The sequence below is a fragment of the Hippoglossus hippoglossus genome, chromosome 1, assembly GCF_009819705.1.
Source record: "Hippoglossus hippoglossus isolate fHipHip1 chromosome 1, fHipHip1.pri, whole genome shotgun sequence".
NCBI classification, from domain to species: Eukaryota; Metazoa; Chordata; class Actinopteri; order Pleuronectiformes; family Pleuronectidae; genus Hippoglossus; species Hippoglossus hippoglossus.
The window spans coordinates 1,656,919-1,681,618 of record NC_047151.1 but is presented as its reverse complement, the minus strand read 5'-3'; the positions used below and the strand labels follow the sequence as shown (position 1 = coordinate 1,681,618).

At 40.0% G+C, this 24,700-nt stretch overlaps 1 protein-coding gene across 1 annotated transcript in view; it reads left to right on the top strand.

Annotated features, from left to right (window-relative positions):
• Nucleotides 1–618: 618 nt before the first annotated feature.
• vegfc (vascular endothelial growth factor c) overlaps nucleotides 619–24,700 on the top strand; it is a 56,143-nt gene continuing 32,061 nt past the window's right edge. Inside the window, exon 1 of the mRNA XM_034606151.1 lies at nucleotides 619–935. Coding sequence (XP_034462042.1) covers nucleotides 819–935 — 117 coding nt within the window. The 5' untranslated portion in view covers nucleotides 619–818. The remainder of the gene's footprint in view (nucleotides 936–24,700) is intronic.

Genomic DNA, 24,700 nt, shown 5'->3' with positions numbered 1-24,700 from the left:
TTCTCAACTTTATTCCCAGACTCACATGTCAAGTAGCACGGGAAGAGTCTAAAGCTACAATAGACAAATACCATCTGACTTCCTTCAGACTTTTCACAATAAAACTATGTTAAGTTTTCAAAACACAACATCCAGGCTATAGTAAATCATGGAGTTATAAACCTCGTTAAGTTTTGGTGCTTTGCTTTCTATTCTGCAGGAGATAATACCATGGTTTTCTCTAAAAGATAATAAAAAAGATGTGAAACAATGAGATCTACAAAATACACTTGTGATAAATTCATTAATGGACAAAAAAATATAAACAGCCCAAGGATACCCAGTTGCAACATAGGTTGATGCAATTCCCATGAGCTGTCGATAGAGGTCAGTAGAACATATCAGTCATTCATTGCACCTTTAATAGATGTCCCCTCACTGGCCGGTTAGGCTTTTATTTTGAAATCCGGTCGTCAGTTATCCTGTAGGTTTGGTCTGAATTGACGCTCCAGACTCTGACCGGATTTGTCTGCTTCCATATGACCGGGATTACTTTCACAGCGGGGTTCACACTGGAATACTGGACCTTGACAGAGAGACAAAGACACACACACACACACACACACACAGACAGACATAGCCCCCCCCCCCCCCCCCCATACACACACACACACACACACATACACACACACACACACACACACACAGAGAGAGAGAGAGGTTCAATGAAACAGTGTTATCAGCAGCAGAAGCAGAGGGGAGCGCAGACCCTGGGGAGGCTTTTTTAAAAATCCATTTCTATGCTTCTCGGCTCATAAACACTTGATGACTTTATAAACATGCACCTACTGGGAATATCTCTTTTACTGGCTTATCTACTTTACACCAACCTCGCCAGCGACTTCTCTCACAGCGACTATCAGGATGACTACACGCAGGAGCAGGAGGACGAGCCGGTGAGTCTGATCAGAAGTTTTGTGAAGTCAAACTGGATGTCTTTGTGTGTGTGTGTGTGTGTGTGTGTGTGTGTGTGTGCGCGCGTGTGTGCTCACAGCACGAGCCCACATGTGCTATATTGTTTCACCTGATCCTGTCAGTGAGGGGTTCCAGGGACCACCAGGGTCCATAATGTGCTTTGATACAGGGATATAAATGAAGACCATTTAAAGAGCGGCTCTTACCTGAAGCTACACCAATTAGATTGCTTTCACCGGGAATCATTTTAAAATTATGCAGCAATCCATGAAAGGGGCACTCTTCATATTTGAGTTACCCGAACCTGAGTTTACTCATCGTGAGGCATAGTGGAAGTAGTAGGTGAGATTTTTGATAGTAAATCTCTCGTGTGTTTACATTGAACTGGAGTTAAGAGAAAATGTAGGAGGCTGGTGGGTGTAATTATACCACTGACTGTTTTTTCTTGCTTCAGTTATATTTGGAGGAAAATAAGTGATTGTTGCTTTGATTTTGACCATTTGTTAACTTGTCTCTTGGGAGTCTCCCCTCGTTATGGAAATGCAATCTAAATAAATATAAATAAACTGCTGAAATGCTCCTTTAAATGTAGTTAAAGGTTCATAAGTGTGTCTCTGTGTATCCACAGGATATTACATATATGAGGTTTTAACACCAGTGTGCTTAATTCTGAATTATTTAAACTTTTGACAAGAAAAAAAGGTGCTCTATATCCCCTTATGTGTACTATATATATCCCAGAAAAATGCGTACCAATATCTTTTAGAAATGTGGAATAACGCAACATCCGCCACTAATGTGTTCCCACATGGCCAAATTAAATACACCAACAAACCCACCCCAGATGCCCTCACCTTCTCCTCCTCACTGTAAGTTCTACTGTGTGTTATTATTTCTATCAAACTTGTTTCTATGTAAAACGTATTCTCCTGGTGTGTGTGTGTGTGTGTGTGTTTGTGTGTGCTCATGTGTGCTCGTGTGTGCCTATGTGTGACTTTGGACAAGTGAAAACAAGAGGTGCGTTATTAACAGTCAGTGCTCAGAATGAGTATATTTTCCGAAGTGATTGTGATAATCTTTAGTAAATCTTTAGGTTTAGTAAAAGCTTTTTCTGCAGGGTCTCTTGATCAAATAGGTCAAACATTGTTCCAGGTCACATTTTGAACTTGGTATTTATTGTTTCACACAATACTTTGTGATGATTATTAAATGATCCTTGTCCACCTCTCAAGTGCTGCAATAATAGCAGGATTTGTCTTGATACACAATTTAACTTTTCTTTAGTGTAATGCCAGCACAGTAGATTTGAATCGAACTAAATTATCAGAGAATCTGAATGAGAGAGGAAAGGAAACTGTGGGAGAGCACAGTGAGCATTTTCCAAGGGGGAGGATTAACCAGAGAAAAGAGCCAATGAAGGCAAGTGTCACGCAGGTCAAATGTTTGTGTGTGTGTTTGTTTGTGTGTGTGTGTGTGTGTGTGTGTGTTGCACAGATGTAGGGCTAGAGTAAGGGGGGATAAGTGTTAAGTAGTATCATGCAGCCATTTGATCATTGTAGCTTTCAGCTGCTGTTTTCAGCCTTTTACACCTTCAGTTTAATTTAAATAACTACTGCTAATCTCTGCTGTCAGATGTATAAGGATTTAAAAAATGCACCTTGAAATAAATACAATTGCAATTTGTCCCATGAGTCTACACTCATTGATCTCATATTCTCATAGTAAAAACATGTTTTGGTTTATTAAAAATCAAAAACTGAAATCTGAAAAGTTTTCGGACCCTTATTTCAGTCCTTTGTAGAAGCCTGTATGGAAGCAATTACAGCTTCACTTGGTCCTTGTTTAAGTCTCTTACATTTGCACTCAGTTTATCCCATTCCTCCTGGCAGATCCTCTCATGCTCCGTCAGATTGGATGGGAGGCATGTGCATGAACTGTCTCTGCACATATGTACTAAGGGGATTTAAGTCTAGGCTTCACTTGGGTCACTCAGGGGCAGTCTTGTCCTGGAGATACAGAGGTATCTTGGCTGACTGCTCCCAGTCATTATCATGCTGAAAGGTGAACTGTAACACCAGTATTAGATTGTGTTCACTCTGGAAGAGGTTTACTTCAATGACCTCTCTGTATTTGGCCATATTCATCCTGGTCCAATCTCACTGTCCCTGCCATTAAAAAGCACCCCTGTGACATAATGCTACCATAGAGATTGTATTAGCCAGCTGAAGAGCAGTCCCTAATGTTCACCACACATGGTGCATAGAATTCTGCCAAAAGGGTTACATTTTTGTCCCATTAGCCAAGTGGTGTTTTCACTCATGCTTCCAGAATCCTTTATATGCCATAGATAAACATGCTTTTCATTTCAGGGAACTACTGGACTACTGTATGTGTTGCCATCACCATGACAACCATAATAATATATCAATATTTTACTTGTTGCTGGTTGTGCCAAAGGCTAAGCCCAAACTGTAATTTGTAGTGTGACTACAAAATGTTGTACAGATTTTGTCTGTAATCTTAAGCGGCTTTCAGACTTGCACTGAACTCCAGTTCAGTTACATGCGGCTTCTACTGCCCTTCTGTCCGTCCTGGGAGAGGGATCCCTCGCATGTGGCTCTCTCTGCGTTTTTCCTTACTCTTGTTGAGGGTTACGGGCAGAGGATGTCACATCTTGTTAAGCCTTGTGGGACAAATCAAATTTGATTGATTGATTGACAGAGATCCTCCGCAGTATGTGTGATCGCAAATGTGAGAGCCTCATGAGTTTCTGCAGACATTCTCCGTCTGGCCCCCTAGTATTAAGTCCGCAGAAATTGCGCAGGAGTCGATGTGAGAACACAGCAGGAGATCCCCCACTGGATTCACTGCGAGCAAGTGGGGGAGTTGATGACGTTTGAACGCAAAAATGAAACAAACATCTCAGGATGAAAAAAGCAGTGCCATACACAAAGAAGACACGGACGAAGAAGTCAAGAGAGTTTTTGTTGTGATAAGAGCCGACGTTGTTGTTGATGTGCTGTAAACAAAATCATGTGAACTCCGCAGCAGAATTAATATACAACATCCTGCCTCTGCCTGAACCACCCCTCACCTGAATCCTTGATTTGTTGCTGTTGTGAATGCGTCTGAGCAGAGAGCCCCTGCTATGTTGTGCATTTGTGAACTGCAGAGAAAGTCGGGGCCCAATTGTCTGGCATTAATTGTCCCTAATGGAACAAAATTCAAACTTAACATAGTCTCTAGAGAAATGGGAGCCGTGCTTTTCAAACAAATTTTCAGACCCATGGCATTTATCTCGCAAATGGGTCACATATTATCTCCAACAATTTGCAGATGGCAACACATATGCCCAAATTAACATTTAAGCATTTTGTTTTGTTTGTCTAAATCTTTTGGCACTCATGGTATTGCCCTTGGTGGTCTTTCATCTGGTACTCCAAGCAGGGGTTTCTGTAAAAAACAATTTTTACTATCTAACAGTTATTTTGAAATACTAGGAATGATAGGTTAATTGGGCTCAAGCTCAGAAAAGCCCCAAAGCAATCAAGCCAAAAATGTTCAGAACTCACAGGTCAAATGGAATACTAGACATAGAAAGCCAATGAAAACATGTAGGAGAGATAATAAAACAAAGAGGAACTGCTGGAAAAGTTGTTAAGACAAATGGCACACAATCGGGTTCACTGGAAAGACTGACTGGGGATTTTTTCCTCCTCAACAAGCCAAATGTGTTAGGTCAAATGAGTCTGGGAGGATATAGGCTGAACCATGTACAAGCTTTGTCGTGGATTCAATGTGTATCTAGATGTGTTACATAAAAGACTGGAAATTCTTGTCAGCACTCAAATGTGGCCAGATCAGAAGTCATACGGATATTTCTACAAGCTGTGAATACAATATTGACAACATTTTATTGTTGTTTATTGCCAGCAGCGTCCTGAAATTCCACTGCCTTTTATATAATTACTATCCTTCACCTTTATTACCAAAGAACATATTTCTTATGATTACTTATAACACAAGCTAAAATATCCCAGATATGATCCCTGCCATCTTGCACTTATTGTTTTATTATAATAAGTCCGGCCAATACATACACTCGAGCAATCGCAATTCTGACTCATTTGTCAATCTTAACATTTCACCCCTGTTTTTACAGCATCAAATAACTTACTTATAATTAAAACCAAACTTATTGAAAAAAAAAACAAGACTTGGACAACCATTTGTCAAAAATATCTTTTCTGTAAAACACTTTTGATACCACATGCTTTAGATGGTACTATTATTTATTTTCCCTTTTGATAGTAGATAATCTGACCTGCAATCAGATTTTCTTTCCTTCAACCCAAGGCTGCATTAAAGAAACAAAAAGGAGGAACATCAACTGATCCCCAACCTGTTGCTGTTGACATTCCCCCACAAGCGAACTCATCATATGACTGGAGGCTGAGGCACAAGGAGGCAGCAGCATGTCAGCAGTCAGTGAGCAACCTGTTGCTGTAGTGAAGTAAAACAGAGACGACCACCAGGCCAAGGCCCAAAAAACTACCAAACATTGTAGGAATGGAAAAGGGTCAGAGTGCTGTTTGGCTATGTTTTTTCTATCAGACAGATAAGGAAAGTCTATGTGTTGAACAGAGGAGGAAATGCAACAAATTTGGCTCAACATTTGAAGGACTGGCTCCCTGGCCTTTTCAAAGATTTGAGAGGTTTTGTCTTAATATAATGTAACAAGTGTCATTAATGAAAGCCAAGTGGCTTATGATGCTGTGATGTGTAGCCGATGAGTTTAGAAAGTTTCCCCTGAGCAAACAACTGTAACATTAGCAGATATCTTTTTCATTAACTATCATTAACGTGACCTTTTCACCCCAAAGCACGACAAACGTTGGCTCAGTCTAATCTCAGTGTTTCCGTTGATAACACTTATCCGTGGTCAGTGGCCTTTGCTGTTGTAAAAAATGCAGGATTCACTAGTAACATTACACAAACTGGGACATTTAAAATTCTCTTCTGTGACGGCGAACACAAAAAACGTTACACAGCCTTGCAGTCATTATGCGAATGTAGTCACACATTAAGGCTGAGTAAAGTAGAGTAACTTATACCTTATAGTATGAACATTTCTGTGACTGCAGCAACGTGCTGGTACTTCTTGCAACAACAAACTAGTCTGCATCACACACATAGCTTGGGGGGAGGGAGTCAGTAAAAGTACTAATACCACACTGTAAGAATACTGTTTTACTATATTTGTCTACAAGTTAAAGTAAATGCAACACTGCAAGTATAGTTGTATGTAAAAGTACTACATTGTGCAGTTAAATGCCCCCTTACAGTTACTTTACACTGTACTAAACTATTTTATCGTTAGATTATTATTAGTCATGCATTAAAAACCTTGTTGTGGTTAAGCTAATTTCTTACTATTTTGTATAGGACAGCAACTTATGATTATTGTCATTATGAACTTTTCATAATGACTCTGTTCTGATTAACAGAGTCCACTGGACATCATCACAATGCTTGTTTGGTCCAACCACTAGTACAAAGCATTATTATCCATTATTGTCCTCCTTTTAACAGACTGTTCTAGCCACTGTTTTTTGTGTACAGCCATTCCTTGTATTAATTAATTGATGGAACAAATATGTTCTGCTTTAAAGAAAAGAAGAAAACTATTGCTTAGCAAAAGAGGACAATTTTTTCTTGTATGGCCAGTTGCTTTTGGGTCAAAGAAAAGTTAGGAGCTAATTCCGAAGAGCAAAAGAAACCTATTCATGTACTGTATGTCCTAACTAAAGTGACAATGGCAGCCACTGAGATGTGCAGTAAACATACACACTTGATCTCCACAGCTGAATTATGTTGTGTCCTGTCTCTGTCTGCTGCACCAACCCTCACCTGAATCCTGCGGAGGATTTGTTGCTGTTGAGAACGCGTCTGAGCAGAGAATCTCCTGCTGCGTTGTGCATGTGTGAAAGGCAAACTGCGGAAAAAGTCTGGACCCAATTCTCTGGAGTTCCTCCACAGGTCATGTCTGAAAACAGCTTTACTGAAAACAGTTGCTTGGAGGTGATACTGATTGAGCTCAGGATTGAGAAATACAGTCCTATGATAACTGTGAGCTAGATGTCACAAGCAACACCTTACACATTACAGTCAGTCATTTAATTCATTGGTCAAATGAAAAAAGAGAGATACATAGAAATGTGTTTATGTTGAATGGATTGGTCTTCTGCATGCAGGGAAATAGTGTAAGTTATGTTCAGGGATGACTTTTCACTTTGGGTTTTCCCTCCAGGGCTACTCGATGAACACAGTGACCAAACTGGGGTCAAAAACCTTTATTCAAAACAAATGCTGCTGGTTCAATGATGGTTTAAAGTGATGATGGTTTCTACCTGGGCACTGCAGCTTGCCACAGAGTTACATTCTTCATTTAATCTGTAGGTGAACATAGGGGTGTAACGGTACATGCATCCGAACCGAAAACTCCGGTACGGGCCTTTCGGTTCCGTACGCACGTATGCCGTACGACTCGCTGCAACGAATGCAGGGACTCTGTGTGCAAAACTTATTTGTGTGCGTACGGGTCTCAAATTTTGAGGGACAACATTTTCGAAGGACCGGATGTGCTGTAGCTTGTGGTCATAGCGACCGCGGACAAACAGGAGTGTGAAGACCCTCCCTCATCATTTAAGTCCGCTGTGTGGGAACACTTCACTGTCACAGTCACTATAATGACGACAGACAAAGACAAGTGAATCGTACAAAAGCTGAAATTGCGCAGCTGCTATCGGACATGTAGCTGGTAGCACATCGAAAATGCAGACTCGTTTGAAACGTCATCACCAGATTGATGTCCACTAACATTGAAAATAACACTAACATTAGAGGGACAAGGAAAAAACGAGTTCCGTGCAAACCCAGCTCCCTGCGGCATTAAAGCTGCCCCTTGCAAATAATTCAAGCCGTGTCAAAGCAATAACATAGGTGTTTTTATAGCAGCGGATATGCAACCGTTCTCTGTTGCTGAGGACTCAGGGTTCGAACCATAGACTGTATATAAAGGTTCAAACACACACATAAAGTAACCGAGCCCCGTTACAAAGTTCCCTCTTGTCTGCATTTCAGCCAGCAAGTCATACCAATGCCAGCCATTTATAAACCTCTGTCTCTAGCATGAGAGTGTTCCACACAGTGAAGGCAGGGCCCCCCTCTCTGCAAACTATGTGGTGGGAGTTATTTTGAAGAACAAAAAATGAAAATACATATATTCAATAATGATAATTCTAAATTACGATAACGGTGCAGTTTAAATACAGTAACATTTTTTACATGCTGCACCTTAATGGATATTTATTTTACCATTTTTATTTATTTAGTTATTAGAGTGTTTATTTAGTTATTTTACTTTTGTAAAAATGACTTAGGTAAGAAAGTCACAGCCATAGTTTACCAGGGTTGAATAAAAAGAAATAAAAAAATCAGTTACACCGCTAGGTGACAGTAGGCTCTGCATGCATTATATCAAGCTGATAACAGAGCTTTTTATTGTGAAAAGTTGTGAACAGCTTGTGAAGCTGCAACCATCATTACCACAGGCCAAGCAAACGACCCATTACAAATAGGCAGGTTTAGAAGGGTCACTGCACTAGTGATAATAATAACACCAATAGTTGAGAAATGTCAGATCTGGATCCTGCAACCTTGGAGCCAGAGGTACCTACAGAGGTACCTACAGAGGTACCTAATCCAGCCCTAACAATAATTAGCTTTGTCAAAAAGGAAAGTTTTAATCAAAGTGTTTTGTCATCAATGTTCTCCGTCTCTTTCTCCTTAGTCTGTCTCTCTATATATACAGTCTATGGTCTGTCTGCATCTCTTGCCCCTATTACGTAACCCCCTGGAGTCTGCAGAAGAATGCATTGAGTAGTTAGCAATCACTTCCTAGGAATTTTCCATGATTTCTGTGCTGATTCCAGCTCAGTCTGATTGCACAGCCTGCATGTGGATATTTGTGTCCATCCCAATTTTATTATCGATAAATCTTACTCTAAAATGTAAACTGATCCTGCAGATTTATACAAACGTAGACAGCGAGACACTTATTGAGAGTCTGTTCAGCCTCTTTTTAGCTTTTGTGGTTCAAAAGAAAAAAAAAGACACCATGGTAGCTATTCTAAAAAGTATTTAAAAGTTGGACATGGACAGTGACTGTCAAAAGCTTATGTAATGGTTTCAGTAATCCTGCTGAGATATGTAGAATGCAAGAGGAAGAATTAAACAGCACATTAAATAGCAAATGTGTTCCTGGAGTTAACACTTATCAGACAAGAAAATGCTGATGTTTGGCATCCATTGTTAAAGTATGAGTAGCTTTCTTTCAAAAAAAGAAAAAAGGTGAGAACTTTTGGCATGTGATCTTCAAACCTTCACTTATATGTATGTGTTTTCCTTCCTCAGTCATATTTTATCCTATCACACCATCATTTTGAAACCCATTTTATACCACTGATTATGCAATAACATAATCATGCTAGCAGGCTACACCCTTTCAAGGATTAATTAACTTAATTCTTAAGAATATTCAGTCCGACATTTCAATTAGAATTAAAAATATAAAAATATCTTAAATACATAAAACATGAATAAAACAAACCACACACAACAAAGACTCTCTGGCTCTGTTAAAAACATATCTCTTGAATAAATATGAAACACTTGGCACCGGATATATGTTACCAGGGGCCTCATTTAAAAAACAGTGTGTGGGATTCATACTAAAAGTGTATGTGCGCACAAAAGACGAAAATGGCGTACGCAAAAAACAAACAAAAAACGATTTCTAAAACCGTGCACAAAGTTCACTTTATAAATCACAGTCCACCTGGAAACATTCGTACTTTGATCTGCCTCATGTCCAAAACGCAAATTTCCCTGTGAAGTTTGTTTTTAGAAATCCCAACGTTTGCGTGAGAAGTGGCGTACGCAAGTTTGAGGCCCCGTTTTGTGTGTACGCAACGGTTATAAATGAGACCGGAGCTCAGTAAACAGGATGGTTAGGATTTATATACAGGTACATACACTTAAGGTTTGTTTTGTATTAAGTTAGTATTCCAGCGTTTTACCTAGGGTTGTGTGTGTGTGTGTGTGTGTGTATGTTTATGTGTCTCATAAACTCTGAAACAAACTCAAAGTAAACTTCAGTACTGCTCACGTCCTATGTACTTGTGATTAGTATTTGTGTTGATAGTTAAAGTATAAAGTAAGCACAGGTCAGCAGGAGTGTGGAGGGAGGAGACTCAGAGACACAGTACAAACTAACCGCTCTTTCACGTTAACAAGTTTTCCTCCATCATCTCCACTTTACTTTCTGTTTCTTCTTGTGAGGGAGTGGGGGCAGGGCAGGGCTGTGTGAGTCTGCCTCGCTCCCAGAGGAGATGAGATGAGAGAGAGACCAGTTAAATATTAGTAAGTTCCTGCATTAGATTTGCCTCCATCTTGGCATGTTAGGATTTGATGCTCGTAAACATTGGACTCATCTGGAAGTCAGATCTGATGCAATCAGTTTGTTATGCCTCCACGCCGGCGAAAGCCAGTGGCATGAGTCAGAGTTGTTTTCCGTCCATCCGTACATTCTTCAAATTCGTGACGAACATTCACTTGGTCTTAAGATTTGATTTGATTTTGGTAGCCAAAGGTCAAGAACACGGTGGCCTCACAATGTATGTTTTTCTTGATTGTGATTTATTATGATCAGCTTGAGGGAATGTCTTTAAATTTGGTAAAAACATGTGCTTGGACTCAAAGATGAACTGATTAGATATTGCTGGTCGAAGGTCATAGCACGGCTCCAGAGTGCAACCAAAATAGTCGCACATGTGACCAAAAAGCTGTGAAGTGCCACAAAAAGATTTCCTTTGTCGCACCGCTGCATCTAACATTTAGCTGGTCTGTCTGTGTAACGTTAGGTTTTTTTCCCCACCAGGATACAGCGCAGAGGAATACCAGGGTCTGAGCCAATCGGAGGCAGAGTAGGCCTCCGACTGGCCTTTGTTTCTGATTGTCTCTGACCCTGCTATTCTTGTGTTGTTGATGGGAAAGAGATAGATTGTTTTTTGTAAATAAAGATGCTGTGCCCGTAAAAAACCTGTCCCTGGCCCTGAAACATCATCGTTTACGGAGGTATCGCTTGAACACCTGTCTCCCCTCTCGCCGGTAAGATGCCGAGTCCTGTCCGAGTATCCAAGGTGTAGATGGCCCCCCTTTACTCTGAGTCACAGTCACGGCCAAATTATGTGTTTCGGAAGGAATGGCTTGCCCAATTTCCGTGGCTCCGATATGCTTGAACAGCCAACATTATGCATTGCATTTATTGCAGTCCAGCCAAAGTATGGCTGGGAAAAGTGCTGTTGCGGTCAGAGCATCGACGTTCTGAATCAAAACGCAACCTGTGCCGTGAGGTGCATGGCCGGGAGAGCAGCCCCCCACCAAAGCATTTCAGCGCCTGGTGGCTTCAAACTAAAGCAATGAGGAGTCTGCAGAAAAGATATACTGTAATAGTCATTTTAGATTCTCAAATGACTATTCTCCATCCCCACAAGAATTGTATCTCTGTATCAGTCACAGGACTGAAACACTGGGCAAACTTCATCCAAGCTAATGTATTCCTCCTCCCCCCTCCTCTCTGTGCCTTATGATATAATAATACTTCAGTGAATGGAGGTCAAAAGAGTGTCAATGAGGATAGAATGCATAATGAAGTGAGACTGTCACAGCTGAGAGCCCATCCATTTGTTAAAATTTTGTTCAACTTAAAACAACACACTCTCCACCTCAGGATCCTTTGTATCTTACATGTTTTTTTTTATATTAATCTTTCTTATACTTATCACAGGTTGCGATATCATTTCACATCAATGGGCGTATTTCCTTGTCATATCCACTGCTGCCAATGGGGTCCATCCCTGAGATGCATTAATAATTGTATTTAAGGACACGTTGATAAAATTGGAATCCTTTTTTCACTCTATATGTACATGCTGGTTATTATATAAAGCTTGATACAAGCACAGATATTGACATCAGTTTTGTTCATTATGCTTTGTCATTGACAGAATATGGAGACAAAATTCTCCCCCACCACCTCCACTATCATAGGACCAACAGTATTTAGCATCTTATAGAAGTGATGTTATGTGTATTTTACGATGAAGTTCAGTATTTTAGCAACTTGATTAAGAGTCTGCGTTAATTTCGAGAGTTAAGCTGCAGCGAGCCTGTAACTATCATGAATGAAATCGGATCACTTTTCTTTGTTTATTTGTTTGTTGTTTAGAATTTTAGTATTTAGTATTTTTAATCTATTAATAAATAAAATTGGTCTAATTCACAGTAAAATTGGGTTGAACTCTATAGGTCCATGTACTCTAGTAAAATATTTTCTGTGAAATATTTTACATTATATCTTTGTGTTTTCTTGTTATTCATCTTACAGTCAGTTGCCAGGTACATCAAGCTAATACTAATGCAGTTTAATACAACAGCTTGTCATTTTGGTGCTGTTGAGGTTTTGGCCTGATGCTTTGCACTGAGAGGTTTCTGTATTTAGCTCAACCTCCTTGATATAAAAGGTAAGGACAATAATAATATCTTTCCATTAAACACAATACAATTCAAATGCATTACATTACATTACATTTAGCTGACGCTTTTATCCAAAGCGACTTACAATAAGTGCATTCAACCATGAGGGTACAAACCCAGAACAACAAGAATCAAGAAAGTACAATTTCTTCAAAAAAGCAAAACTACAAAGTGCTATGAGTAAGTGCCATTTAAGTGTGACTAAATTGTTAGTTTTAAAATTGTATTCAAGGTATAGTCGGAAGAGATGTGTTTTTAGTTTGCGGCGGGAGATGTGTAAACTTTCTGCTGTCCGGATGTCCATGGGGAGCTCATTCCACCATTTAGGAGCCAGGACAGCAAACAGTCGTGATTTTGATGAGTGGTTAGCTCGCAGTGAGGGAGCAGCAAGCTGATTGGCCGAAGCAGAGCGGAGTGGACGGGCTGGGGTGTAACGTTTGACCATGTCCTGGATGTAGACTGGACCCGATCCGTTCGCAGCACGGTACGCAAGTACTAATGTTTTGAAACGGATGCGGGCAGCCACTGGTAACCAGTGAAGGGAGCGGAGGAGCGGTGTAGTGTGAGTGAATTTTCGGTTGGTTAAAGACCAGTCGAGCTGCTGCATTCTGGATGCAGCACAAACCACAACCTGACCAGATGGCTGTATAGTCGATCATCACCTCTCTCAACTTCAATAAAAAGAATTATAAACTCATCATGGATTTAATACAGGACCGTTGGATTAAATGCATTAGTTTAAGATGGGTGTACATAAACTGGTACCTCAGTTTATCTACCACTGGTTTAGAATCAGTTATTATAAATTCATGTCTTTTTTGTCTTAATAGTATTGGAATTTACAGATTACAGATCACAGATCACGTCATACGACTGTTGGGCCTTTGTGGAGGCATACGCTCCACACTGTCATTCTAGTTGCCATTGTTCTTCAATATTAATCCTCTTGTTTGTAACTAACACAACCCTTTGATTCCATTTAGACCTGGTATTAATATGTAACAATATATTGTGATCTGATCCAGCTAATGTTGGGTCCAAAAAGCAAAAAATAACAAAAAAACAGAAGAAGGGAGCCATCTGAGAAACTGCAATATCGTGTTTCCTTGCTTTTCAATTGGCCTTGTCTTCTCTCCATCCATGAGTGTCTTGAATAATTTGAGGACTGTTGTTTGTGGATTGACAATGCAACTGCAATTAAAGTTATGTCTAAAGTGGTCACAATGTGTTTCTGACCACTTCTGGAGGTCGTTTTTCCAATCAGATCACAATCCGTCCTTAATGTATCTTGGCTGCATTTACACAAGCGTTGTCCAATTTAACCGCCATTGTATTGGATTAGCATTCGGAGCATTAGCAAGTAAAAAGTACCTCCCTATCTAAATACCATTAGACCTAGTAGTGATATGCTATCAACTGAACCTTGAATGTGTAGGGACAAGAACAACTAAAGCCAACCAGTACTCAGTGTCAATACTATTAACTGCTACATTTAGCAGCTACACTGTTGTGGCTCTTTGCAGCACTTTGAGGTACTTTGTTAAATGTTTTGTGCTATTGTTGTTCTTGAGGACCATTGTACAGTAATTACACATCAGAACAAATATCGCCTGGAAATGTCCAATTTATTCATCACAGAGTTGTGTCCTGCTTGGTCAGCATTTATTTTGAATGACAATCTGCAATGAGATGTAACCAGAGCCTCTTGCATGGTGCTTCACCAACCAAATGACATCTTATCTTCCATGAAAATGTACTTAATGACCAGAACACTTCTCTCAATTTCAGCCCTTGTACTACTTTTCTGCTTTCAAGTTCAGGACATCTAATTGTGTTTCAAAAAAGTTTTTTTGAAACCTTGTTCGAGTTTTGGTTGTAGGGCCTAAAGGCAAGGTAGGAGAATGAGGTAAAGGAGTTTAAAATAAATGTAATTAGAAATACTAAAATGCACCCCCCTACTAAAACCTATTATATACAACTGTATGCTGGCTCATGAACAATCCGAATGAGCCAGCATTGGTGTCCTTGATGTTTGGAGTTCATTGACAACTCATGTAAGGATCTATAGGTTTATGGACACTGAGTGGGTGAGATCTACAATATGGGAAGTCTATGATGTGCTTGGTGCCAAAGTGTTTAAGCAGTGAGAACACTGCTACAAGGCAACACAGTCTCTCGCAGTTACGCAAGCTAGCAGGCAAGTGAAATAATGCAGGAAATATGAAGGCATAATGACAGTGGTAAGAGATGAGACTGTTGGAATATCAACATTTTCGTGTTGTAAAATTACAAGGGAAAAGTCTGTTTAGCTAAAATAACAATAAAGTAACTTCAGCCAATGAAACCAAAATTCATTACATACATAGCTGCTTTCAGAAATTTCTGAGGTCTGAGGCTGTAAATACCACAAGGGGTGGTGGGGGGTTGTATGAACTCTTAGTGTGTTCATGGTAAACACAATCCGATTTGAAGGCAGCATGATGAGGCTGACCCCATACTCACTGCATAGAAACAAGTTGTAGCTGGTGAAGCAGGTCATTCGTTACAAGGGGTGATAAGGGCTTGAACCACAGCTGTGCAAAGCCAATATCACTCCCTTGTTCATTCATTCACTACTGCCTAAAGGAGACACTCACTGTCAGTAGCATATAGAGATTTCAGACACTAATAACCATTTTCTGCCAGTATTCCACATGTTTTATGCAAATTAGTTTAGATGAAGTAGCAGTAGAAAATGTTTTCTCCATTTGCGGAATATTTTAGCATTTCAACTGATAATGGTGAAGGATAAATTTGGCACCAGTTTTGTATGCTGTGCTGCACACACCATATCAGGATGATTGCAGTTACCAGCGGTAATGAGTAGATACAGCATGAAGTTCAACCAAAAAAACTTTCAAAGCATTATTTTGTCTGTAGATCAACAGTTGCACTAGGATGTCACACCTTGTTAAGTGCTTTTACTTTGAAACGGGTTTGGGAAGTGTTGGAAATACATTTGTGAATAGACGGATACACATTGTGTTTCACTGCAGAATAAACAGAGAAAATGGTCTTTCACCTGAGTTTTAATGTTTATCTGTTGAATTTATGTCACAAACATAAATGGTTGCAACACTTTCTGTATGCCTTTCAAAATTAAAGCTCTCCAGCATTTCTGTTGACCGAAGTCATATTTATGGCCATATTCAAGGCAAAGCCTGTAAGTAAATACATTGTGCTGCAGTAGCAGCTCCTCTGTAGAATATATTGTTAAGCTGAGAAGCTAAATATTGTGCATTAAACAGATAAAGTTGCATAACTGCCTTTCTATTTGTTAATTTATGCTCGTACATTAAGCCTTTAACAGAAATTGCAGAAATCCATAAATTAATAACACCACTAGACTACACACTTTCTACTAAGATGTTATCCTAATCAGTCAACCTGTTTTTTCATCAGTTAATGATTAAATGATTAATTGAAATGAAATGACTGCCAGAATATCCACACCGATCACCACATAATAATCAATACTTTTGTTCAATGAGTAAAATCTAGCTTCATAGCTGCACGCATTCATTCATTAATTCAGCCTGTCCTGACTCCACTTGCTCTCTTCCTCTCTCTCTCGCACTGACACGCACACACTGACACACGCACTCACACACACAAACAGTGCCATCAGACACATGTGTAAACCCAGACTGAATTATTTATTGAAATATTTAAAAAGCATTTGTATCAAATCTAAACAATAGTGTCTGGGTGTATTCCTTGGCGTTGTCCAGGCAAACCACCTCACCCTAGATGTTTGATGTACTCAAAATTTATCTCTATAGGCTTTTTCAACATTATTATGAACAAAGCCAGTTCAGGTGATTTGAGTAACAATTTAAGATAAGGAAAAGGAAGAACGAAGCAAGAGTTGGAATGTCTTCGACGCTGCTGTGACAGCCATGAAGCCTGAGAAGATTATGGATGTGTGCAAGAAGTCGACACTGTGAGATTGTGGAGGTTTCGGAGGAGAGATGGGGTTTCCCTCAGTGTGGGGGAGCAATAGATGGCTCTCGTATCCCCATCGCTGCCTTCTCCACATATGCAAAGGATTACTTGAATTGCAAAGGAAGCCATTTCCTTATCATCTCACCTGTCTCGGTGAGTAACACGCACACATAAACAGAAATGTCTGAAATTGTATGTGTCCCTGTTATATAGGACAGACAGTAGACTTCTTGCTGCAAAATTCTGCAATGTTTGATCCCGCTGTCTCTCAAAGATGAGTCATAGTAATGCACTACAGTTGGTATGCTTAACTGCTTGTAATTGTCTAAAGTAATAAGTGCCAAGAAGTTTAATCCTTGTTCCGTGGAATGATTTTTTTTTCTTTTTTTCTTTAAGGTAGATGTGAAATTGAAAATTTGCCGGTGGCCATCTTGCTTTTGGAAATCCTGTATATCCTTCCTTGAGTTAGCTAATGAAGGGATATCCCAACAGTGGACATCTTACAGGGAGAGAATAAATATTTATACTACAAACTTAGTTGTACACGTATGACTGGAATGTGCCTCTGGACAGCTCAAGGGGAGATGTGTCTACTGAAGAAGATGGATGTCAGCATCTCAAGGGTCCCCACCATTGTCAGCAGCTGCTCCTTTCTACACAATCGAGTCACAAGGGGATGGGCTTTTGAAGGACTGGAGGGAGTAAGTGGATGAGCCAGTGGAACTGAGGGAGCCAGACATTCCAGAGCCTCGAGAGAGAGAGCAACAGAGGCACAGAATGTTAGACAGTTACTCACTGAATATTCATTTTCAACACATGTACATGTGTACAAAAAAAGTGTTGATTGTTATAAAAGTGCAACTTCTTACCTGCTGCCATTGCTAACAATACGATTGTGATGCAATTTTAAAACAAGTGATAATAGCAGGGAGATCTGCTATTAATTGTAGGTATGTATATAATGTGTTTGTCTTATGCTGGTGAGAATCTCCAGAAATTTGTAGAAATGTATTGTTTTTTTATAAACTAGTGCAGTGTCCATTAAAAACATGCCAGTTAGGAATGAGTAATTTATTTGGGTTGTGGTATTGCTGACTGCAGTTTTTCAAGAAGTGCTCATGCAAAATATTTCACAATTGACATTGTGCTTTCTTAGGTTCTGTGCAAAAAGCCTACCGAGAAATGGTTGCATCTTTGAGCAATGTTAGAGTCTACTCTTTATTTAGGTTCAAAAGCTCAAACAAACATTTTATGACATCAGTAGAGATAATCCAGGGGTAAGTCTTGGATTTTACCTCAATAGTGTGACTTGAGATGATGATGTTCCTTGCAGCATTCACTGACACTGCATCTGGGTGTCTAATTGGGGCCTGTGGCCACTTACGGTCAGAAACACTTGTGAAACACACTGTGGTTCATGGGAAAATGCACATCCAAGTTTCGGCTACTTGCAGTCAGAAACACTGGTTAAAGACACTAAGGTTCCCTGGAAAAAGGCTCATTTTGTCATTAGGCAAGTTAGGTAAATTTGTGTTGGCAACCCAAGTCCGGAAAAGCTTATGAGTTGATTTCTTTGAAACAACATCCATGGTTACAGCACTTGAGTGGAGGCCGGTGGTATTAAGTTATTTTGGCAAACTTAAACAATTAGATTTTCAAGTTTAGAATTGCATTGTAACTTATCCCATTATGTGTCGTACTCATTGCAGGATGGGAAAACACCCGTTTTTTAAAGTTATCTGAGGAGGTAGAAAAGACACGTTCAACTTGCACTGTCTTGTGCAGTCTAACCCAACTGCACAGATGTAAAGGTGCTGTTTACCTGCTTGTTCTAATTTTGTCACATGTCCAAAGTGCACTAAATTTGACACTGCACTTTCTTCAGTCCTTAACAATTCACATGTCTAGTGTGACGATGAACAGCTCTTGAGATATGCGAGCCACATACAGACTTATTAAAGGATAGATCTGTCATTTTCGAAAGCTGTACTCATTTGTGTGTCCCTAACATTATTTGACCAGCCAACTATCCCCATTGTTTATCATATTAAAAAGAATACCTGCATTATGGCTTTTGGGCGGCTGTGGCTGAGTGGTAGAGCGGTTGTCCTCCAACCTGAAGGTCGGCAGTTCGATCCCCAGTCTTCCCCATCTGCATGCCGAAGTGTCCTTGGGCAAGATGCTGAACCCTGAATTGCCCCTCATAGAACAACAAAAGTGCTGCTAATAGATGCACTGTATGAATGTGTGTGTGAATGGGTGAATGTAAAACTGTACTGTAAAGAGCTTTGAGTGGTCATCAAGACTAGAAAAGCGCTATATAAATACAAAACCATTTACAAAACCATTACTACAAAGCACATCATCTAATTTTTCTTCGACTTCTTTGTTTGGTTTATTGGCGGGGGGCAACCAACTTCAAGGTGCATTACCGCCATCTACTGATTTACTTCTTCTTTGTTCGGCTCACTGGCGGGTGGCAACCAACAAATATCAGGCCTTGATTCCCACCTGGGAGGGTTATAAGTTGGTGAGCTGGAATGTGAGAGGTCTAGGCCATATCATGTTTTTTCCCACATGAAAGCACTGTCAGCAGGTACTGTTCCTGCAAGAAACGCATGTAAAATATAAATTCAAAGATAAATTAAAGGTAAGCTGTAGAGAACAGATACACCAGTCAGACTTCAGTGCCAAAGCAAGGGCAAAATATCCCCTTTAGGGTTTCGGAAAAATATCCCTTTTATTCATTCATCTACAATTTTTGACCCTGAAGGTCGTTTTGTGATTGTATCACGCCTCTATTTCTCCATATAAGAACATCCGTTTGGTGTATCATAAAGTGAGCGGTGTGCTGTACAGAGAAGAACAGCAGAAATTGAAATAATAGTTTCCGAGGTAGAAGCCACAATGCCAAACTTATCCGTACCGTGTCCTCCAGAGTGACCATGTCTAAAAAGATGATGCCTGGGCTGCAATTACTGAGGCGGTGAATGCTGTGTCCCCTGAGGTTCGGACGGTGGCACAACTAAAAAAAAACTGGTTTGACTGTCGTGGGGGCAGATTGAAAAACTGTACCCACGGTTTTGTACCGCAGTAAAGTCAGCCGTCATTTGTGATAGCACGGTGAAGCTAACCGCCCCCTGGGATCTTCGTTGCACGTCTATTTCTGCTTTTACGGTAAAGCGGTACAGATAGTTGGAGCAGCAAAAAATGACAAGTCTCTCATTTGATATATTTCTCTTCATGAAGTCTCTGACTATGCTCACATAACACATTCTGCATCAGCTACATGGAAAATTTGCTGATATGATGATATGCTATTGAAGGAGACATAACTCAGCTCAGGCAGTTTCTGGCCCAATGTAAGCCCTGAATGGGATTAATATTGAAACAATTAGTCAGTAGTGCCTCCACCCCCTTAAAGGGATAGTTCACCTAAAAATGTAAATTCAGTCACTATCTACCCACCACTATGCTAATGGAGGGGTGGGTGAAGTATCCACATAACACCAGCGCTGTTTACCCCTGAGACTCCAAAAGTGTTTTGTGGACTCAAAAACTTCACCCACCCCTGCATCCGCATAGCTGTGAGTAGATAATGAGGGCATTTTCTTTTTTTGGTGAACCATCCCTTTAAGAATGAAATTTGATGCTGAACTTACAACCTTTCTGATAGATTGCTGAAGAAACAGCTATTAATGCTAATGTTGGCTATATAGCATTAGCAAAATCTTTTTTATATCCCCTTTAACGACTATGTTCTAACTGAATTTATGTGTCAGACTATGTGACAGAGGGTGTATAGTGCTTTTATACAAAAAGGTTTCATTCAGTGTACATATCCACAACAGCTTTCCAAGAATGAGGGAAATGAGATGGAAGAGTTTCCATAATACCCTCTGACTGATGGCTTAGTTCCTAACTGTTTACTGAGATATTTAAAGCATGGAACTGTTTTGGGTTGTAAACATGCAGCATGCTGCGGTAACATCTGACAGTATAAACTGTGTGTATTTGTGTGTCAGGGCAGACACACAATCAAACACTTGACTGTTACACAAACACACAGATTTGATGAATTTTTCCCTCACACACAGTGAGAGAGAGGGAGGGAGAGGCTGAACACAAACCACTTACTCTTGGTGAGACCACCAAGCTCGTGGTTTGTATGACAAAGAAAAGCTGTGGTTACTGACTAAATACACACAACGCATGTTGAGTATTCATGGGTATCAAACCTGTATCCACAGGGCTTTGGATCCTTCACACACCAACATGATCTGTTTCTACAATACTCGCTATCAAAATTATTATTTTTGGGAATGAAAATAAACACATGTAAACACATTCTAGACTCTGGATAAATGAGAAGCTGAGGGAACAACACTGTATGCTTTTTAGCTACAAAGCACTTGGTACACCTGGCTTGTCTTATTAACTCTAGTTCCATGTCCTACCGCACAAGGCCCCAACACTATTGGATTGTTGAGAATCGAGATGTTGGCATCTGGTAAAATTAGAAAAGTGAATCTCTCTAAATCTTTTTAAAGCAATATTTTAGCAATCTCTATATGCTTTTATTGACTTGATGTCCTATATGATCTGTCTTACTGTTTCTTGTACCCTCAATCTGTTTATAATTGTTTTTCCACTTCTGGATAATTTTTTCTCATATTGTACATTTGTATTATAATTAGGGACATCCTTGAAAAACAGAGCTTGCTCTTAATGCCTCAGTGTAAAAGGAGGTTTTAAAAGAATGAATGAAAATGTTTGAACAGTTAACAGATATTTTAGAATAGGGACGTATGATCCTGGAACTTTTCCCACAGCCTTATAGTGAGATCATGCTCATGCAGATAAACTATGCAGTTTAAATTGTTTATTGCCTCAGGCTATTTTTCTTCCTATCCACCTTGTAATTTACTCAAACTCTTATGTAATTCATTCGTGGTGTCAAAGGAAAGTAGACTACACACAGGACTCTGCTATTGTAGATATTTTAGGATATTTGTATGCCTCTGCACCTTCAACAGCCGAGGTTAAAGCCAATATGTTCGTCTCATTCTTGTTATGTGTTATCTCAGGAATATCATGAGGGACTTTCTTCAAATCTGACAAAAATATTTACTTGGACTCAGACTCAAAATTTTGTTTTTCATTTTAATACATGGTCTTGACTTGACCTTGAACTGTATGTGTACTTAAATTAATTACAGGGGTATCTAATATATATGCGTGTTTGCCAGTTGTGTTTTGTTACATCAGACAGACATCAGACATCACATTTGTATTTTATTGATTTTCTCTTTGTGGTGATCTATTAAGATCCACTGATCTTGTGTTTCCATTGTGGTCCTGATCCTCATTTGTGATACTTGTTAAATAATGGGTATCTGCTGATACTGAATCTGATTCGCCTCTTTCACAGTATTTACCTAAATGCTGACTCATTGAAATATCATCTGCAGCCTCATTTATTTTGGCTCATCTACCTTTCACAAACTGATTTATTGATGTCAGAGCTTAGCAGCTGTATTTTATCAACATCTGTGTAGGAACTTAGATGTGTCCAAACGTTTTTGGATACACACTGATTTTCACTGAGATATGCTATATTTTATATCCCAGCTCTTATAAAGGAGTGAAGTGATAAGTAGTCGGCTCCAATACACATAAAACTACCTACGGGGAGACTAAAGTCTGGCAACCCTATTAAGATCTTTTGGTTTCTCTTCCAGTTTCAGCAGTATTGCAATGAGAAATTTGAAACAAAGGGCAAAATGGTGAATATGGTCACTCCAGTGGTGAAGTGATGATCTCATGTGAGTCCATTGAGTCCACAGTCAGGTTTGTAATGCCTGGTTTGGTCTTTAAAGCAGGAAGCTGTACTTCCTCTGTCAGGTGACAGTAGAGTCTTATTTAGACCTGTTGTTTGTTTCAGCTTCTTTGAACTGATGTGATGGCAGAGGAAAAGCCTTTTCTCACATGAAGGGAAAGAGTGTGCATACGTTTGTGTGTGTGTGTGTGTGAAAACTAGCACACAAACTGAACAAACAATAAATCAGAGACAAACATACACACTCAAACCCATACAGCTGGAGGAAACCCACACAGGAAATTCTGGACTCCATTAATATAGCACTTTTCGAGTCCTAAAGATCGTTCAAAACACTTATCAGGGGCAATTTTGGAGTGCTGCGTTTTGTGCCGTGTTTGTTCTCTATAGTGACTCTAAACAGTGACAGATTCCCATAAAACACAATGGACTGCATCAATCTGTCTGTTTGGCTCTAATACAAAGCTCTGTCTGTGTGTGTGCGTGCGTGCGTGCGTGCGTGCGTGCGTGCGTGCGTGCGTGCGTGCGTGCGTGCGTGCGTGCGTGCGAAAGAGAGAGAAACGGCCTTGCTTGCACCTAACAGTCATTGTTCCAGTCAGACTGATTGTGTGGACATTATTATAAATAGTACACTGTATATCTAATTGTATTGAAGGACAGGAAGTGAGATAACATTCACATACACTGACTATACATTTGTAAAAGCGGAAGAATGAGGTGAACTGTATGCTGATTAAAAACCTGAACAATAAAGCAGCTGTCCTCCTTCTGCAGAGGTAGTTATGACCACACTCATTTACATAGATCTCTGAGTGTGAATGTACGTTTTGGCCATGCTTGTTGCATGATGGTTAGAAAAATGGAGGGGGGTCTAGTCTTATTGCAGCATAACTAAAGGATGGTTCAGGACTCATCTGATCCAGCCCTAACTATAGGCTTTATAAAAAAACGTTTTAAAGGGCCCATATTGTGTAAAATACATTTTCTGGAGTTTTACTATCCGTGATTACTTGAAGGGGGGCAGGAGTGACCCTCAAAGTACGAAAACAGTCACTCCGCTGACTTTTACACTCAGTCCATTCTTAGAAATATGTTATCGAAACGTCTCGTTTCGTACTTCCTCCCCGTATGATGTCATTCGGGATCGCACTCGTCTCTCAGCCCCACCCAGCCGGTACCAGTCCAGTGCCCGAACGGAGTAAAGTCTACGTTACTCCGTATTGAAACTCTGTTGTGAAACTCCGTACTGTAACTCGGGACGTTACTTCTGCATTGGCCGACTGTCTTGCTAAAACTTGAACAAACATGAGGACGGTGTAACTTACCGTTCAGAAACATCCTGTTGTAACCGACTGTAAATATGTGGCTGGTCTTCTATAGCTGTATCCAAACATAGCGTGACTTTCAGCTGTGTTTACCAGAGAGAGTGAATGCGCCAGAATGAGACTGGTGATAGGCCTGGTCGCGTGTCACTCAAAGTGCAGTCAGCCAATCAGAGGAGGGGCTCAAGAGGCAGGTGAAAACAGCCTGTTCTGTCTGCAGCTCCAGAGAGAGGCAGAAGAGAGGACATGGAAATACACATTGCAGCGTTTTTTTTAACTTTAAACCACTGATATATCATCTTAGGGGGACCAATACCTCAAATTACATCCCATAAAGGTGTAAAATATGGGGCCTTTAAGTTCAACCTTAAATGTAGAGATGGTGTCTGCCTCCTGTACCCAGAGTGGGAGCTGGTTCCACAGGAGAGGAACCTGGTAGCTGAAGACTCTACCTTCCATTCTACTCTTACAGACCCTGTTAAAAGGGTTTTTTAGTAGTTTCTCCTTACTCTTGTTTAGGGTTAAGGGCAACCATAAGTGAGCCTGTATTTAGGGAGTGAAGTGGTCTATTGGGACAATTAGGTGTTATGAGCTCTTTAATATCTGATGGATCGTGATTATTAAGGGCAGGTTGTACAGTGCTTCTTTTACTAATGCCATCTCAGTCAAGAAAAAGTCACTTTGTCAGTAGAAAAATGTTGTCCACCGGTGACACAAATATTTCAGCATAGGCAGGGATGTAAAAGAAAACTGGAAGAATAAAAAAAAAATCAGTAGGAGCCATTTTCACTGAATTTTTGTCATGTGAGTGTGGTGTATAGGGATTTAAATAAAATATCACAATTTTAAGCTAACAGTATCTGGCTGCAATACATTATTAAGTGCAATACCATGCAATATCTTAAATGTGCTTGTAAAAAGAGGCAGCAAGTATGAACTTAAA